This window comes from Geotrypetes seraphini, chromosome 5 (assembly GCF_902459505.1).
Source record: "Geotrypetes seraphini chromosome 5, aGeoSer1.1, whole genome shotgun sequence".
In the NCBI taxonomy this organism is placed as follows: domain Eukaryota; kingdom Metazoa; phylum Chordata; class Amphibia; order Gymnophiona; family Dermophiidae; genus Geotrypetes; species Geotrypetes seraphini.
Window position 1 is genome coordinate 136,177,929 of NC_047088.1, and position 18,706 is coordinate 136,196,634.

The following is an 18,706-nucleotide window of genomic DNA, read 5'->3' on the forward strand; positions in this document are numbered from 1 at the left end:
ATTTATCCATTTCTCATCTTTCGTGCCTGCCCACCAGCCCCATGTCCAACATTTCTCCTTCTATCACCCCTCTCCAGCACCATGCCACATCTCTCCCTCCATTCCCTTCACCACTGTTGAACATTCCTCCCTCTTGCATCCCTTTCAATCTGTCCCACTGTTCCCTTGCCACCACATTTCTTACTCTATTCTGTACCACCCTCCCTATGACAAAAATTCTCCTCTTTCCTCCATTCCCGCTCAGACACACCCACACCCAATTCTCCCTTTCTATTCCCTCCCCCACCACAGTATCTCTTTCCCTCCCTTCCTCTCTCCCCAGTTCATGCCTTCTGTGTCCAAAAATGCACTCCCTCCCACCCCTTCATTCGAGTCCAGATAACAGCAGGGGTTGGAGGCAGCCAACCTAGAAGTCTTCCCCCAAAGTCAGAGTTGACATCGGAGGGAAGGTTTGCATCAGTCTTGCGGCGGCTGAGGTGTCAGGTGGGAGGGGGTAGATACTGGATGTAGGAGGTGAGAGGAGACAGACTGTAGATAGAAAGGGAGAGGGATCAGACACATTGTATGAAAGGGGAAAGATAAGACAAGTTGGAATGCCTGGGGATAGAGAAAAAGACAGATGATGGATGTAAAGAAAAGGAGAGGGGAGGAAGACATTGAATGGAAGGGAGGATGCGGATGAAGAGAGGAAAGAGAAATGAAGCAGATGCTATGCTGAAAGGGGGGAAAGATGGGCAGATCCTGGATGGAAGAGGGAGAAAGAAGGGTGGATGATGGATGGGATAACAGAGGGGGCAGAAAGGAAGAAGACAGATCAGATGCTGGGCAGAAGCAGGAGAGAGTGGCATATGCTGGATGGAAAGAGGGGGAGGGGCAGATGCTGGATGGAAATGGAGGAGAGGGAAGATGCTGGAGGGAAAGTGACCTCAGATCAGCATCAGAATGGCCGTGCAAGTCTACATGGGTCCAAATGGTGCCACACACTGCTAGACCCTCCCCCCAGTCCATTGTGCTTTCTAGAAGTCAGTATTGTGGTGCAGCCAGGTCCCTGCTAGGTTTTCTCCCCCTAGAATGAGACAGACTGTGCTTTTGCTGGCAGAGTGGTGAGCCATCACGATGGCGCAAACAAGCCCCCCTCCCCTCCCCCCCAAGTGTCCTCCATCCAGAACAGGACCGAATCTGGGTTCCCAGTGGCTGTGCAGTGAGCCGGTGCCATGATGAAGTCCAGCCTACCGAGGCATCTCCTACTGAGAACGGAACCAACTCTGCATTCCCGGCCTTTGTATGAGGGAGGTCTGGTGCCCCAGGGAAAGGAGAGCTGCAGCCATAGAGCAAACAAGCAGCACGTACATAGCTGAGAGCCTTACTTGCTGATCCCGCCCCGCCGTGCCGCCGGACCAATCAGCAAGCAAAGCTTTCAGCTGTGTACGTGCTGAGCTCACTGCTAAGCATGGCTGTTTCTGCCGTGGCACCGGGCTTGTCTCTCAGCTGCATCGCCAGAATTTAGGTAGGCCTCAGTAAACGGAATCCTGTTTTCATCCCCGTGGGAGTCCAATGGGCCAGGGGGGCATCCCTGTGGGAGTCCCGTGGGCCAGGGGGGGATCCCTGCAGGATCCCCGTGATCCCCGTTCCTGTGCAGACCTCTACTTCAGAGGAGGGGTGGGACTGTGGCAGAGAGAAGACAGCTCCGAAGACCTATGGCAGCTTGCAAAGATCACTAGCACCAACGATCCTATGCAGGCTGCTGAAATTAGGTACATTTTAGGGGGGGGGAAGGGGGGAAGCCAGACACCAGTGGAAGGCCAGCAGGGAAGCCGGACACCAGCACTTCCCGACTGACCCCACTCGCCCTCTAAAGCAGGAGCAGCAGCTGCCAGCCAGCAAGAGGCAGCGCTTCCACTCCTGCTTGAGGGGGGAGGATTAGTCACCAAATTGGTAAATCGATTCGAATTGTGAATCGGGCAGCACTAGTGCCCACTGGTAGGGTTGAAGGACTCAACTGTATTTGTCAGAACACCATCCTTACCGATCAGCTATGTAGCTCTGAGGCACATCTCATGAGAAATGGCCCATTTCCACATACTTGATAGTCTCCTAAACACATGAGATATTACTCCATTCCTTCTTGCTTGCTTTTGTAATACATGGCCACTTGTTTTTTGCTCTTTTAAATTCTTTTAAATTGTTAGGATGACCTTGTTAGATAACTGATCTCTGAAAGCTTTTAGAGCCTTCTATATTACTTTTAGCTCTAAGAAGTTTAATGAAATCTCTCCTGAGCAGACTATAGATCCTGAATGTGAAGCCTATCCAGATGAGCTCCCCAGCTCAGCTTGGATGCGGGGAATGGGCGGAGATGGGGACCGAGCTTGCGGGGACTGGGGCAGAGACGGGGACAAATTTTTTCCCCGTGTCATTCTCTGCTTCTGACCATCGAAAGAGTACTTGAGCTTCCAGGTGTATGGATGCACTAATTGCAAGTGACATGGATTACACCGTGACATTGTCTAAGGAAACTCAAATTGCCTTGTTCTGTAAAGTGCTCTCAAATTTCAGAAGTGCCAGATAAATGGCCTGAAGCTCTAAGTGGTTAATTGACCACTTCCTCTGGGAAGGGGACTAGTGTCCCCGAGCTGGGTGTCCCTCGTAATGCACTCTCTAGCCATAAAGGCTGGCATCTTGTCATCAGAATCACCCATTTCGAGACACAGAGAGGAAGTCCTTTGGAAAGAGAGAAGATTTTAAAGAAAATAAACATGAGCAGAAAAGACAAGCTCCTACTATCTCGCTTGTAGGAAGACAACTGAGGAGTTGATGGACAGCCCAGAGGTAAGAGAAGCAAGAAGTATGTAAATGAAGCTTCCTACAAGATTTCTTGCAAGAAGGGATTGACTACCTGCATGTTCAGGAATAGAGTAGGGTTGTACAAACAGTCTGAGGTATACAATATCCTGAGTGGTGTAAAATAGGTAAAAGTGAATCGATTTTACCTCTTTCAAAAATTACAAAGACAAGGGGAAACTTGAAGTTATATAGAAATATCGTGGGGGGTCACGTGATGTGCTGAGCCGAGCAAGACGTGCCTTGCTTGAGCTCCGGGGCTTCTGACTCCTTCTCACCCCTCCTTTTGTGGAATTGAGCCTTTGGCTCTTGGTTTTCGTGGGGAGATTGGTGTATGGACAAGTTTGTGCGCCCCCTCAACTCGGCAATGAGTGGCAGAGCGACTCGTAAAGAAAGAGAAAAAGATCCGAAGTTACAGCAACCGGATCTTAAGATGGCGGCGGTTGAAGCGGGCCCCGCCCTCTCCCTGACTGAGGCAAATATTGAGGCGCTTTCGGCATCGGTGGTTCGGGCCCTTGATCCACGTTTTGATCATCTGTCGGGTCAATTAGCTGCCATGGAAACATTTTTGACTGATACGACCGGCCGCACCAGCGCATTAGAAACGCGAGTGGCCTTAGTTGAGGAAGCACACACCTCCTCCGCGGCGGATTTACTTTCTCTCCGGGAGCAATTGAAGCGGCAAGCAGACAAACTTGAAGATCTTGAAAACCGCTCCCAGAGAGATAATTTAAGGCTGGTAGGCTTACCAGAGACTGTTCCTGATGCCTGGCTATTATCTACTATTGAGTCTTGGCTGCAGACCGAATTTCCGCTTCCTCAGGGCATAGGGCCGGTGCGGCTTGAACGTGCACATCGCATCAGTCGGCGGTTTGAGGACCACACATGGGGTCATGTAGTGATCCTCAAGGTGCTTAATTCTGCCCACAAAACTGAACTGATGCGGCAATATAAATTAAAAAAGAATACCACCTGCTATGATGGGGACCCGGTTCGCCTCTTTCAAGATTATTCCCCGGCGTTACAAGATCGTCGTCGCTGCTTCTCTGGAGTATGTTCTTCACTTTATGACCGGAAAAAATGTTTTATGTTGCTTTACCCGGCCACCTTGAAGATCTGGACAGGAGCCGGGTGGAAGTCGTATGCAACAGTAGAGGAGGCTCAGGCCTATGTTGACACCTTGCCTCCTGAATCGGGATCTTCAGCTTTGCCCTGAGTCTGTTCTTCTGGACTGGTTTTAGCCCTTTTGGTGACTCTATTTAGGGACTGTTGACTTTTTGCTTTAATGGGTTTGTCCTCAGTTGTGGTTTATAGTTTTCCTGCTTGTCCTGCTTGTTTCTTTTACATTATGGACTGGGTACGCATGTGGGGTTTCTTTATTTAGTTATTTTATTTGGTATGCATGTTGTATGATTATGATTGTATGCTTGGTTAAACTTGGGGGGTAATATTTGCGGTATCTTTTTGAGATGATCTAGGGGGTGGGAATGTTTGATGTCTAGAATGCTTGGATCGGTTGAGGAGGGATTTTCTTTTGGGCTTGTTTGGATAATTATATATATGTTCTCCTTTTCTCTTTTGTTATACATTGATACATGGGGGGATGTTTAAGTTGGTAGACTTGAGTGTGATGTGGGGTAGGGTTTGTGCTAGTGTGTTTGGTTATCTTGAGAGTCTGTTGGATTTGATGTTAATGTGGGGTGGGGAGGGTTTGGGGCCCTGATCACATTGGTTCGTGATTTCCTCTCTTAGTCCTGCTTTAGTAGGATGAGGGATGTTGAAAACTGGGAGTTGGTTTTTTGGGGGGGAAGTTTGGGCTGGGATGGGTTGGGTTGGGGGGGGGGGTTACTCTCGCTGATGCTGGGGTTTTATTTTCTGGTTTTGGGTTTGTGGTATTTTTTGCTTTGTCTGCTCCCTTTTGGGAGTTGGGGGTTTTGTTTTTTCTTTGTTCTTTATTTTTTGCCTATATGGACTGCTTGTCTCTAAACGTTTCCCTCTCTTTTTGTTTCCTGTCCTGATGCATTGTGGTTATGATGGTCCTGGGGGAGGCTGGGCTCTTAGGGTCTTATATTTGTGGCATTGCTTATTTCTGAGTCTTCTTCTTTTTCTCTTATGGCCGCTGTAAGTTTACCTTTTAGGCTAACTTCTTGGAATGTAGGGGGCATTACGTCTCCGATTAAGAGGTCTAAAATTTTGGCTGCACTTCAGCGTCATCATTCGGATATTGCCTGTTTACAAGAAACTAGGCTCACTGATGAGGAACATCTTAAGTTACGGCGTTTGTGGGTGGGGGAGGTTTATTTTGCGTCTTCTCCTGGTCGTCATCAGGGTGTGGCGGTGTTGCTTCGGAAATCTTCCCCTCTTGGAGTGCAGGTTCTTGACAAGTCTCCAGAGGGTCGTCATTTACTTTTACGCCTTTCGTTGGGAGATCGGAATTATTTGTTACTGGTGGTTTATGGTCCTAACTTGTTGGAATCTGCATTCTTACGTGACTTAGTTGCTCTTCATTCTCGGTATTCTGGCGACCCCTTGCTTCTAGTGGGTGATTTTAATTTGGTCAGTGATCCTGATATTGATAAATCGAGGCCTTCCTCTTCCTCTTCTAATATTAGGACTCGTGGACATCTTCTTGCTGAGCTTTGTGACACTCTTTCTGTTGTGGACCCCTGAAGCCTTTTACATCCTGAGTTTCGAGATTATACTCATCTCTCACATTGATTACATCTTTGTATCTGTGGGTTTGCTCTCCTTTATTTCATCTGCAGAGATTGGGCCCTTGGCCGTTTCTGATCATGCTCCCATTCGGATTGATATCAATCTAGATCTGACCTATGTTCGTTCTCCTTCTTGGAAATTTCCCTTCTACTTAGCTCAGGATGTGGAGTTTCAAACCTTTTTGGCGTCTCAATGGGAAGATTATCTACAACATAATGCACAACATCAAGAAGACCCCATTTTATTTTGGGAGGCTGCTAAAACTGTGCTTCGTGGTCATATTATCTCCTTTCTTTGTGCTAGATATAAACTTATTAATAGTAGTATTATAATTCTTCAACGTGATCTTGGTATAGCTAAACGTGCCTTTCAGACTGCTCCCTCTCCTGCTACTTGTGAGCATTATTTGTCTGCTCAAGTAACGCTTAACTCACTGCTCCATTCCCGTTCTATGAAATGGGCAGCCTTTCATAAACATCGATTTCATAGATTTGGTAACAGACCGGGGCGGCTTCTAGCCCGTCTTGTAGATGCTCGGAGGGGTCGTAAGCCAATCTTGACTCTTAGGACGCCTGGGGGAGATCGGGTTTCCAAAACATCACAAGTGGCGCAGATGCTTCTTGATTTCTTTTCTCAACTTTATGCTGCTCCGGAGGAGATATCTAGGGATCTCATTTCTGACTATTTGCGCTCCTCTGGCATGCCATGTTTGGCTGCAGATGTGGTAACTCGTCTTAATGAACCTCATCAAGCTTTGGAATTACAGGTTGCCATAAAATCTCTTCGAACAGGTCGGGCTCCTGGCCCTGACGGGTTTTCTGGTGAATTTTATCGTATTTTATCCCATCAAGTATGTGGGCCCTTACTTGATTATTATAATGCGGCTATACTTAGTGGCTCCTTCCCTCGCTATGCTAATGAGGCCATGGTGATTTTGTTATTGAAGCCAGGTAAAGTGGCAGATGATCCGGGGTCTTATCGTCCGATCTCTTTACTTAATGTTGATTTAAAATTGTTTTCTCATATTTTGGCCAATCGTCTTGCACCGCTTCTCCCTTCTGTTATTCATGAAGATCAGGTTGGATTTGTTCGGGGTCGACATTCTGTTCGCAATGTGCGTAAGGTCCTTTTTGCACTGGCTCATTGTCAAGAATTGAATATTGATTCACTGTTTGTTAGCTTAGATGCTTCCAAAGCTTTTGATAGTGTTAATTGGTCCTTTTTGTTTCCTACTCTTGAATATGTGGGGTTGGGGGGATTTTACTTGAATGCAATCCGTTCTTTATATTCAAATCCGAGGGCGTCTTTATTGGTTAATGGTATTTGTACGGATTCCTTTCCTATTCTCCGGGGTACTAGACAAGGCTGTCCTCTATCCCCTCTGCTTTTTCTGCTGTTTTTAGAACCTTTACTTTGTACTTTATGTCACACAGATGAGGTACGGGGCCTTCGAATTGTGGGTGAGTCCTTAAAGACTCTGGCCTTTGCGGATGATCTCTTTTTAATTCTGACTGATCCAGAGGTTTCTCTGCCTTTGGCATTGGATCTTATATCTGAATTTGGTTTTCATTCTGGCCTCTCTCTTTGAATCTTGATAAATCTTTGGCTTTGCCCTCGTCAGGCGGTTCGTACTTCTTGGAGGGGTTTCTTTCCTTTACGGTGGGCGGAATCTGAGTTGCGATATTTAGGGGTATATATTCCTATGGATCTCACTCGTCTCTATTCTTTAAATGTTAGTTCTTTGTTTTCTGCCCTTGGGTCACGACTTCAGTTGTGGCGGGGTCTTCCCCTTACTTTGTTGGGCAGAGTGAGTCTTTATAATATGCTTGTTGTACCACAGTAGCTCTATGTTTTTCAGGTTCTTCCCTTTTATCTTTCTCCTCATGATGAAAAACGTCTTGAGCATATAATACAGCGGTTCCTTTGGATGGGCAAGCAGGCTCGTATATCATATAGGAGGGCAGTCTCCCCTTGGTACAAAGGTGGTTTGGGGTTGTTGAATTTGCGTCTATTGACGATTGCTTGTGGTATGCGTCACATTAATGATCTTTTTAGTGGTACCTCAATGTTTACTAACACCTTTCTGGAACTTTCTTGCTTTACTTCTACTCACTTTAGTGCGTTTCTTCATTCTTCTTTACTTTCTAAATGGAAATCTACACCCAGTGCATTGTTGCATTACCCTCTTCGTCGGGCTTGGCACTGGGTTTGTAGGTTTCATTCTCTCAGTCCTACTGTTTCTCCCTTTTTACTATTACGTTATAATGCCTGTTTTCCTCCTGGGGTGGACAATGCTAGCTTTGTGCGTAGGGAAGCAAAGGGGATTCGTTTTTTGTTGCATTTGGTTGATGACGAGGGTCTGATTAAACCCTTTGACCTGCTTTGTGAGGAATTTTCTATACCTCGTACAGATGTCTTTGCCTATCTTCAGATTCGTCATTATATTTCCTCTTTGTCGAATATTCATCTTTCGGCTTCTTGTCGAGAATTGTTGATGGAGGCCTTTACATTTGGTTCTCAACAGCCTGTTCCGCTGAAATTTTACCATAGACATCTGAAAGACGAATCCCCTATGCTTGATTGTTTGAAATTGCGGGATGCATGGGTGAGAGATTTGAATGTGGATTTTTCTGAGGAAGTAATTTTGAATGCAATTAAAAAACTGCCTTTGTATAGTAAATATGTTATCTTTTGGGAACAACATTTTAAATTGACTCTACGCCTATATATTTCTCCTCGGAGAGCTTTTTTGGCGGGGCTCTGCCCGACTGCGGACTGCCGGCACTGTGGTGCTCCGGGTGCTGGTCTTGGTCATATGTTTTGGTCTTGTTCATTCATACAAATTTTTTGGGACGTTATTTTTCTTTTTGTGGATGACATTTGGAATATTACAGTTCAAAGATCAGCCTTGGTGTTATTTGGAGCCTCTTTGCATTTTCATCATCTCGACCTGGAGCCTCTGCATTTCTTCATTGGATGACTGTGATTGCTATCAAGTGCATCTTGCTTAAGTGGATGAAGGTGGAGGCTCCTGACTATTCCCTTTGGCGTAGTCATATGATTACGTTGCTTTCTTGGGAACGGAGAGGTGTTCAAGACATTTCTTCCTTGCCTGGACGAGCCTTTCAACGAATTTGGGAGCCTTTTTGGTCTACATTATCTCCGGTGGCTCGTAGCCGCATTCTGAATTGCTAGGATCCTTTTATTTACTTTACTTTGTTTGGCATCAGTGAGAGGGGGAGGGGGGATGGGTTGGTAGGGTGGGTTTGATGGTTTCAGTATATAAATTTGAGCTATCTTGTTGCTTTCTGTTTTGATTCTAATTGTTATGCTCAATAAAATATATTTAACAATATGGAAATATCGTTACAATAGGAAGAAATATTTTTCACTCAATGAATAGTTAAGCTCTGGAACTCGTTGCCAGAAAATGTGGTAACAGCAGTTAGCATTATTGGGTTTAAAAAAGGTTTGGACAAGTTCTTAGAGGAAAAGTCCATAGTCTGCTATTGAGACAGACAAGGGGAAGCCACCGCTTGCCCCCTGTGATTGGTAGCATGGAATTTTGCTACTATCGGGTTTCTGCCAGGTATCTGTGACCTGGATTGGCCATTGTAGAAACAGGATACTGGGCTAGATGGACCACTGGTCTGACCCAATATGGACTATTCTAATGTTCTTATACTTTAATTTGGAGAAGCTAACAAACCTCTCTTTTGCTAGTTCCCAATGTTGTTGGGCACAATATTGGTAGGACCATTCTGCTGCCTATGATTCCTTCAATTTCCTTCCACCCCTGGTCATTGCTCTCTCCCCTTCACCTCTCTCCATGTCATCACCCCTGTGCCATGCTTTTACTCATCCTCCTCCCCATCTTGTTCTCTCTTCCAACTTTCCATTCTTACTTCTCCTTGCTTACTCTTCTCTTCCCATTCTAATTCTTTCTTTCCCCCCCTTCTCTCCCTTAACTGTTGCTGTAATGTATTATTGTTTCCTCTGTCCCCACACTCCTGGCTTGCCCCTCTTATTCATTCCCCTTGCTTGCCCCTCTTATTCATCCTCATATTCTTGACCTCCCCTCACTCACACACACACACATCTCTTTTCACTTCACCACTACACACTTGTTCTACTCTTGATCTCTCATCTTAGACAATCATCTTTATCCTGTCACCCTCAACACACACTCATACTTTCCTCACTTAGACTCACCCATCTTCATTCATTTACTTTCTCCTCCATACAACATTCTTGCACTTCTCTTTTTATCCTCCTTTCTTTACTCCTCACATCACTAACCAACTGCTCTCTCCTCTGTTCTCCCCTTTGGTTTCACTAGAGAAGTTGGAAAACCTTTTTTTTTACTCTCTCTGCTAACTGGCTTATTCTGCTGGCCTCAACCAAAGACAGAGGCAAGGAACTAGCAGCTATAGCAAGCGGACAAGTTCTTTCATGTTTTTGCCTCAGTTTTAAAATGTGCCCTCTCTTCACTTTACAGTGTCAGTGCTACATGCTCCAGCAACAGTTTCTGCCTTCTAGACTGGATTTTGGGAAAGCTTATTCTCCCTAAGCCTATGTCTGAATAGCATTCTTTATTGAAACAAGGGCAAATAACCAAACATTTCAGAAAGAGTTACCTTTACATTACATCTTTTGGCCACTTTCTTCAGTAATCATCATCTGTAATCATTACCCTCCTTTATATAATCACTTATTTCTGCCTGGCCTATGGGTACTCTAACTTTAACCTAGCTACTTGCAGTGAAACTATCTGCCCCCCCCAACCTCGCTCAAATCCCCCAGTGTCCTATCTTACATCAAACATCCTTCTCAATTTACCAAATTTCATACTACTAGACACCTGGTCAGAGTTGAGATAACACTGTTGTAAAGGTACAAAGCTGAAACTGGGGAAAGATTAGGTTGAAACTCATTCTTTACTTAGCAAAAGGATTAAAAAATTGAAATTTATAACAAATGGTTGACAAAAAGGTAAAATTAGTAATTACTTTTCATAAATCTCTTGAAAGATGTCTTTGAAGCGTCCATCGTATTTCTTCAAAATAGTGTTTTTTGTGCTCAAGTATAGTGGCCAAACTTTTGAAAGGGCCATTTGGAAGGAACTGTGTGCAAAATCTCTTATTGACTGGTCTGTATTGTACATTCCAAGAGCCACACCGCCACCATCTAATCAATAGAAAAAAAAATGAAAAAGTAGAAATCTCATTAAAATAAAAATGGGTGTTGCCAAATTCTTAAACAAAAAAAAAAAAAATTAAAAAGCTCTTAACAGCCTTTCTACAGGTACTCTCAAGGGCATAAAAAGACAGTTCATTAAGGGCTCCTTTTACAAAGATGCGCTAGTGTTTTTTAGTGTGCGCTACCCGAAAAACTACCGCCTGCTTAAGAGGAGGTGGTAGCATCTAGCACGCGCTATTTTGCGCGTTAAGGCCCTAATGCACCTTTGTAAAAAGAGCCCTAAATGTTTGATACATATAGAACTTGTGTGCATTATCAGCGCTTACATAGTCACATAAACATTAGCAAGGCATCTTCAGCACAATTCTGCAAATAAGTATCGCCATACTGGGACAGATTGAAGGTCCATCTACCTATACTGCTGGACATATAAGTAATAATTAAATATAATGTAAAACTAAGAATTTTATAATACCTCTGTATCACTCCATGGTACGACCTTGCCTGGAGTATTGCATTCAATTCTGGTCGCCTCATCTCAAGAAAGAGCTAAACTAGAAAAGGTTCAAAGAAGAATAACTAAGATGATAAAGGGGATGGAACTCCTCTCGTATGGGGAAAGACTAAAAAAGGGTAGGGCTCTTCAGCTTGAAAAAGAGACAGCTGAGGGGAGATATGATTGAATTCTACAAAATCCTGACTGGTGTAGAACGGGTACAAGTGGAACGATTTTTTTACTCCGTTAAAAATTACAAAGACTAGGGGACACGTGAAGTTACAGGGAAATACTTTTAAAATCAATAGGAGGAAATATTTTTTCACTCAGAGAATAGTTAAGCTCTGGAATGCATTGCCAGAGGGTGTGTAAGAGCGGTTGACATTGCTGGTTTTAAAAGAATGTTTGGACAATTTCCTGGAGGAAAAGTCCATAGTCTGTTATTGAGATAGACATAGGGGAAGCCACTGTTTGCCCTGGATCAATAGCATGGAATGCTCTACTCTTTGGATTTTTGCCTGGTACTAGTGACCTGGATTGGTCACCATGAAGATGGGCTACTGGGCTAGATGGCCCATTGTGGTCTGACCTAGTAAGGCTATTCTTATGTTCTTATGATACAGGTTATCTGAAATCAGATGTCACTATGGATAGACAGAATATTTTATTACCTTCAAAGTTATGGATCACATACTTCTGTCGTGGTCCACCATCCTTTGGTGTATATGTCATTTCTACTTTGCTGGGCTACTGGGCTAGATGAACCATTGGTCTGACCTAGTATTCTTATGTTCTTATGATACAGGTTATCTGTAATCAGATGTCACTATGGATAGACAGAATATTTTATTACCTTCAAAGTTATGGATCACATACTTCTGTGGTTGTCCACCATCTTTTGGTGTGTATATCATTTCTACTTTGCCGGGACCAGGAACAACAAAGTCTGTGGCCCTATACTAAGCAAAGGAGAGAAAATTAAAACCTTTGTTTTAATTCTATACAACCTATAAGATAAAATTTTAATTCTAAGCCATGCTCTCAGGACAGTGCTTTCTTTGTGTTTTGACAGACAGAACAAGAATCTGTTTTCTTTAATATTGGGTGAATGGGGGAATTATACCATGCTATCCATTGGGATACAAAATGATTTGAAACCTGAAAAAACAGGAAGATTGTATCTTTTTAAAGAATACAGTAAAAGACATACTAGCGATTGTATACCATAGTAACAAAAGTAAACATTTTCTTGCTAAGTTATAATTTTTAATTTTTTTAAAAAAACAGTTCCATAGTTATTTAATAAATCATTAAAAAAACATGTTTCCCTTGGAAAAGGTAAAAATCATTTTATTTAGCAAATATATTTAAGGCAAAACAGTGCAATTCTGCAACTGACTTAGAAATACAGTACACTGCTTGCTCTATCAAGCAGTCTTCAAAGAAAGCATATCGCACTTTGCTGTGCTGTTTAGATGGCAAATCTGTAAGAGACTATGGAGAAGCCTTATCTCTGGCCCTGAAAACTGGTATTTCAAGCTGAAGCACTTAACCTACACACAAGATCATTACTTTACAAAATGAGCACTCCTAAGATCAGTAGGATTACTAACATTTTTACTAATATTTAACAGTTTGAATTAAAAAAAAAAAAAAAAGCTCCTTGCAAATCCCATCCAAATATAGAGATGCATATTAAAAACCTTAAAGGCTTTAATTCTATTTTTTAGCAACCAAAATTTAACTCCTGAGCCAGAAATGGAGTAAAGTTAACTCACACTTTTGGGACTTAGTATATGGTGCAGCCCATGAGCATAGTCTGAAGTGAGTTGGGGGTGCAAAGGGAGTACTTCCCCTGCAAATGCAACAGGATGGAGTACCTTCCTCATTTCTCCCTCAGTCTAGTACACTGTTCTTCAACCGCCGGTCCGCAGAAAATTTCTGCCAGTCCGTGCAGGGCCGGCGAGATCAAGTCGGCAGTTAAATTTCCTGCCGACTGCAGTTCCTCCCGATTGTGGTTCCTGCTGACTGCTGTTCCTCCCAGCCTCAGGCGATCAAGACAGGCTGCCGACGTCGGGGCCTTCCCTCTGTGAGTCTCGCCTGTTAGGAAACAGGAAGTTGAAACAAAATAGGCGGGACTCAGAGAGTGAAGGTCCCAACATTGGCAGCCTGTCTTGATCGCTACCCTTGCCGAGTTGTTGAAGAGGGCCGCGGGGAAGTTGCAAGTAGAACGGAGAGAACTGTAGATACAGGTGCAGGTGGAGGGAGATGGTCAGCGTGTGCGAGCAAGATCCTGGGGAGCCTTCACAGTGGCTGTCTCCTCTCCCACCAGCTCTCCTACTTGCCAGGGCAGTGATTTACCGGCAACTTCCTGCAGGCAAGTACTGAGAGTTGCTGGAAGGGGAGGAAGCCACTGTAGGAGGCTGGGAAGCTGCTGGATAAAGGGAGAGCTGTTACTGGACTTGGAGGGAGTTAGAAGGAGAATGCTGCTGGGAGGGGGGGAGGGAAAGGGATGGGAAGAGAGTTAATGTTGGATAGAGGGAGGAGGGAAGGGAGAAGGAAAAAAGGAAGGAGGGAAGGAAGAAAGAAAAAAAAGGAAGGAGGGAAGGGAGAAAGAAAAAAGGAAGGAAACAGCTGGCAGGGAGATTACAGGAGGGGAAGGGGGTCAGGGTGGAATGGAGAGATCAGATGAGGGAAAGGGGAGAGAGAGGAATGAGAAAGTAGAGAGACATTGATGCTGGAAAGCGGCTTAGCAGAGAAATGAGAGAGGGATAAAGATGCTAGATCTGGTGTAGGAGAGATAAAAATGAAGAAGGCAGTGAAGCTGGAATGAATGATGTAAAAAGGAGAGAGGAGACACAGGCTGGATGGACAGGGGAGAGGGGCATAGAAAGAAGTCAGATACATATGGAAGGGGGAGAGGGCAGACATTGAATGGAACACGCAGATGCTGGATTGAAGAGACAGGGCAGACGCTGGAAGGAAAAGAGTGAAAAGAAGATGAAAGCAGAAACCAGAGACAACAAAAGGTAGAAAAAAATAATTTTATTTCTATTTTGTCATTAGAATATATCAGATTTTAAATATATATCCTGCTAGAGACATAACTGGGAACTGCAATATTCTGTTAACATGATATTTCTATGTAGCATTCTATAATAACTTGGCTTGTTCAGTTTTCTTGATAGTAGAGGGGATATATGTGAAGGGGAGGGGAGACAGGGGTTTTGTTGGTCCATGCTCTGTATATTTGTATTTATAAAATCACAATTGTTCAGAATATTGTTTATTTTTATACTTTAATAAAATATGTTCAATATAAAATCATAACTGCGGCTTGTGCAGATGGGATCAGATGGTTTGCGGGGCTGAGCTCACGGAGATGGGGCGTAAATGGGGTTTTTTAATTTTAGTCCTAGTAGTTTGCCGGTCCACAAAATAATTCTTTTATTTCTGTAAAAAGGTTGAAAAACACTGTATTAGGCTGTCTATATATGAACTGCAAACCCTAGGGTGGGGTGCGGGGAGGGACTAAAGTCCTAGTGAGTCAGCAAGATTCTTATCAGCAGTTCTATAGGAGGGCCTAGCAATTGAGACACTGATACAAATTCTGCTGGAATCTATCCTTTTTCCTTTTTGTAGCAAAAATCTATTTTCAGTCAGTTGAGTCAGTTGATATATTTAGGAATAAAATCAGTCACTTAGCAATTTTCCAGTTCAGCTCCTAGTAGAACAGCACATGGAAGTATGAAGAGAAGACCAAGTAGCTTTCCTACAAATCTCAGCCAGATTGCTTGAAATTTTCCCCATGTAGCCACAACACTCCTGTCGAGTGGGCTTTGAGAGAAACGGGTGGCTGCTTACCACAGGCGATGTATGTCGATGAAATGACCATGCGGATCAATCTGGCAATAGAGGCCTTGGATGCCGGTCTTCCACTTGGATTGACCAGTCAGGAGAAATAGATGGTCGGGAAGACGGATGCCATTAGTCTTCTCTAAGTAGTGGAACAAGATTCTCTACACATCTAGTCTCCACAAGCTGTGATCCTTTTGCTTCAACCCTTTGGAGCAAAATTCAGGCAGACGAAACCCTGGTTGACATGGAAATCCGAAACCACTTTCAGAAGAAAGGAAGGAACTGTATGGAGGGAAATCCCCGCTTCTGTGATCAGAGAAAGGGCTCTCTACACAAGAGCCTGCAGCTCCGAAATACGCCTTGCTGAGACAATCGCCACAAGAAAAAAAACCTGTCTTGATTGTAAGATCCAAAAGAGAAGCATCTTTGAATGGTTCAAAAAGGAGCTTCCGCAAGTCCCTTCAGCATAACATTAAAATTCCCTGTAGGAAAAGGCTGTCGCAGGGACAGCCATAAGCGAAGCGCCCTTCCTAAATGGTCACATCTGGATGAGCCGAAAGCAAACTGGAACTGCTATGGCACTCTAAAACATGAAAGACCAGCTACCTAAACCTTTAGAGAGAGGCCATCGCCAGGCACTTTTCAGGCCTGCCTGGAGGAAAGCCAAAACAACCAGAATAGGACACCGCAACAGCTCCACCTAGTCTTTTGCATACCACTGCTGGAAAGCTTCTAAGCCTTGGTATAAGCTGCTAAAGTAGAGAATGACACTGTGGCTGTTACCCGCGGCTAGCTGCAGGTAACCCACCGAAACAGTGGGGGGGGGTGGAGTGCTCAATGCAGGCACGGGGACAAGGCCATCCACCGCCCCGTGGAGCGGTGAATGGCCTTGTCTCAGCAATTAAGGGAGGGAATGCACACGGTCATTGATCGTGCACAGCCCCCTCCCTCCTTCCCTCCCCATTACCTTTGCGGCGTGTTAGTTTCCAAAGTAACTTGCTCAAGCCAGCCGAGCCTGAATGCAGTCGCGTGCGTCTGCGGCTCAGCTAGCTAGAACAGGGGTGTCAAACCTGCTTCCCTTCCCCAAAGAGAGGACGCTGAAGCACCGGGCCAACCAATCTTCACTACCTGACATCAATTCTGACGTCGAAGAGGAAGTTCTGGGCCAGCCAATCACTGCCTGGCTGGCCCAGAACTTCCTCTCAGAAGTTAGAATTGACGTCGGGTGGGGAAAGTTGGTCGGCCCAGTGCTTCAGCATCCTCTATATGGGGAAGGGAAGCAGGGAGAGCTCAAAACTTTATGGCGGCGGCGGCAGCCTATTTCCCACCGACGGCCTGTTCCCCAATGGCGGTGGCTTGGGGGAGGGAAGGGAGAAAGAAAGAAGGAGATGGGAAAGAAGGGAGACGGGATCATAAGAACATAAGAATTGCTGCTGCTGGGTCAGACCAGTGGTCCATCCTGCCCAGCAGTCCGCTCAAGCAGCGGCCCCAATGTCAAGACTAGTGCTCCAAATGAGTCCAGTCCCACCAGTTTAGCATGAACTTGTCCAACTTTGTCTTGAAACCCTGGAGGGTGTCTTTCCCTATAACACACTCCGGAAGAGCGTTCCAGTTTTCTACCACTCTCTAGGTGAAGAAGAATTTCCTTACGTTTGTGCGGAATCTATCCCCTTTCAGCTTTAAAGAGTGCCCTCTTGTTCTCCCTACCTTGGAGAGGGTGAACAGTCTGTCTTTCTCTACTAATTCTATTCCCATGTTTCAATCATGTCCCCTTGCAGTCTCCTCTTCTCAAGGGAGAGGAGGCCCAGTTTCTCTAATCTCTCGCTGTATGGCAACTCCTCCAGCTCCTTAACAATTTTAGTCGTTCTTCTCTGGACCCATTTGAGTAGTACTGTGTCCTTCTTCATGTACGGCGACCAGTGCTGGACGCAATACTCCAGTTGAGGGCCGGTACAGCAGCATGATAACCTTCTCTGATTTGTTCACAATCCCCTTCTTGATCATTCCTAGCATTCTGTTCGCCCTTTTCGCTGCCGTAGCACATAGTGCAGATGACGTCATGGACTTGGTCAGATACCAGACGACTGGAAGAAAGCAAACGTCACGCCAATTTTCAAAAAAGGATCGAGAGGAGAACCGGGCAATTATAGACCTGTGAGTCTTACGTCTGTCCCAGGCAAGATGATTGAATCACTGATCAAGGATAGCATAGTTCAGCACTTGGACACACACGACTTGATGAAACCCAGTCAACATGGATTCAGGAAAGGGAAATCGTGTTTGACGAATTTACTCCAATTCTTTGAGACCGTGAACGAGCAAATTGATAGTGGAAAGACGGTGGACATAATATACTTGGACTTCCAGAAAGCGTTCGACAAAGTTCCACATGAAAGACTTCTCAGGAAACTACAAAGCCATGGCATAGAGGGAGATATACAAAGATGGATAGGCAAATGGCTGGATAACAGGAAGCAGAGAGTGGGCATTAATGGGAAGTTCTCCGACTGGGAAATAGTGACTAGTGGTGTACCCCAGGGCTCAGTACTTGGACCGATCCTTTTTAATATTTATATCAATGACTTGGAAAACAGAACATCCAGTGAGATCATCAAGTTTGCAGATGACACAAAACTCTGCCGGGCAATCAGATCGCAGGAGGATAGTGAGGAACTCCAGAGCGATTTGTGTCGGTTAGAAAAATGGGCGGAGAAATGGCAGATGAAGTTCAACGTGGAGAAATGCAAGGTAATGCATTTAGGCAGTAAGAATAAGGAATACGAGTACAGAATGTCAGGTGCAAGTCTGGGAAAAAGTGTACAAGAAAGGGATCTGGGTGTACTGATAGATAGGACCCTGAAGCCGTCAGCACAATGCGCGGCAGCGGCAAAGAAGGCAAATAGAATGTTGGGCATGATAAAGAAAGGAATCTCGAGTAGATCGGAGAAAGTTATAATGCCGCTTTATAGGGCAATGGTCAGACCCCACTTGGAATACTGCGTCCAACATTGGTCTCCCTACCTAAAGAAGGATATAAAACTGCTGGAGAGGGTGCAGAGACGAGCAACCAAACTAGTGAAGGGTATGGAGAAACTGGTATATGAGGATCGACTTAAAACACTGGGATTGTTCTCCCTTGAGAAAAGGAGACTGCGTGGGGATATGATCGAGACCTTCAAAATACTGAAAGGAATCGACAAAATAGAGCAGAGAAGATTATTTACATTGTCCAATTTGACACGGACAAGAGGACATGAATTGAAGCTAAGGGGGGACAAGTTCAGGACTAATGTCAGAAAGTTCTGCTTCACACAGAGAGTGGTTGGCATCTGGAATACTCTCCCAGGGGAGATTATTGCAGAATCGACAGTCCTAGGCTTCAAAAGCAAACTAGATGCATATCTCCTTGAGAGAGGCATATAAAGTATGGTTGGCTATAAAATAAACCAGGTGTATACCTGGCAGGGCCTCCGCGTGTGCGGATCGCCGGACTTGATGGACCGAAGGTCTGATCCGGAGATGGCGCTTCTTATGTTCTTATGTTTGTCGACCAGAACTCCCAAGTCCCTTTCCTGGGAGGTCTCTCCAAGTACCGCC

The 18,706-nt window shown here is 44.8% G+C and overlaps 1 protein-coding gene across 11 annotated transcripts in view; it reads right to left on the reverse strand.

The window, feature by feature from the left end:
* Window positions 1–18,706, reverse strand: part of IDH1 (isocitrate dehydrogenase (NADP(+)) 1) — a 201,082-nt gene that overhangs the window by 99,112 nt on the left and 83,264 nt on the right. For 9 of the 11 annotated variants that reach the window (XM_033946017.1, XM_033946018.1, XM_033946015.1 and 6 more), the window contains 2 exons: window positions 12,105–12,210; window positions 10,566–10,743 (listed from right to left, as the gene is read on the reverse strand). In XM_033946017.1, the coding sequence (XP_033801908.1) occupies window positions 10,566–10,743; window positions 12,105–12,210 (284 nt within the window). Of the gene's footprint in view, window positions 1–10,565; window positions 10,744–11,922; window positions 12,029–12,104; window positions 12,211–18,706 lie in introns of those variants that run through there. The other 2 variants (XM_033946020.1, XM_033946019.1) reach the window with 2 other exon arrangements.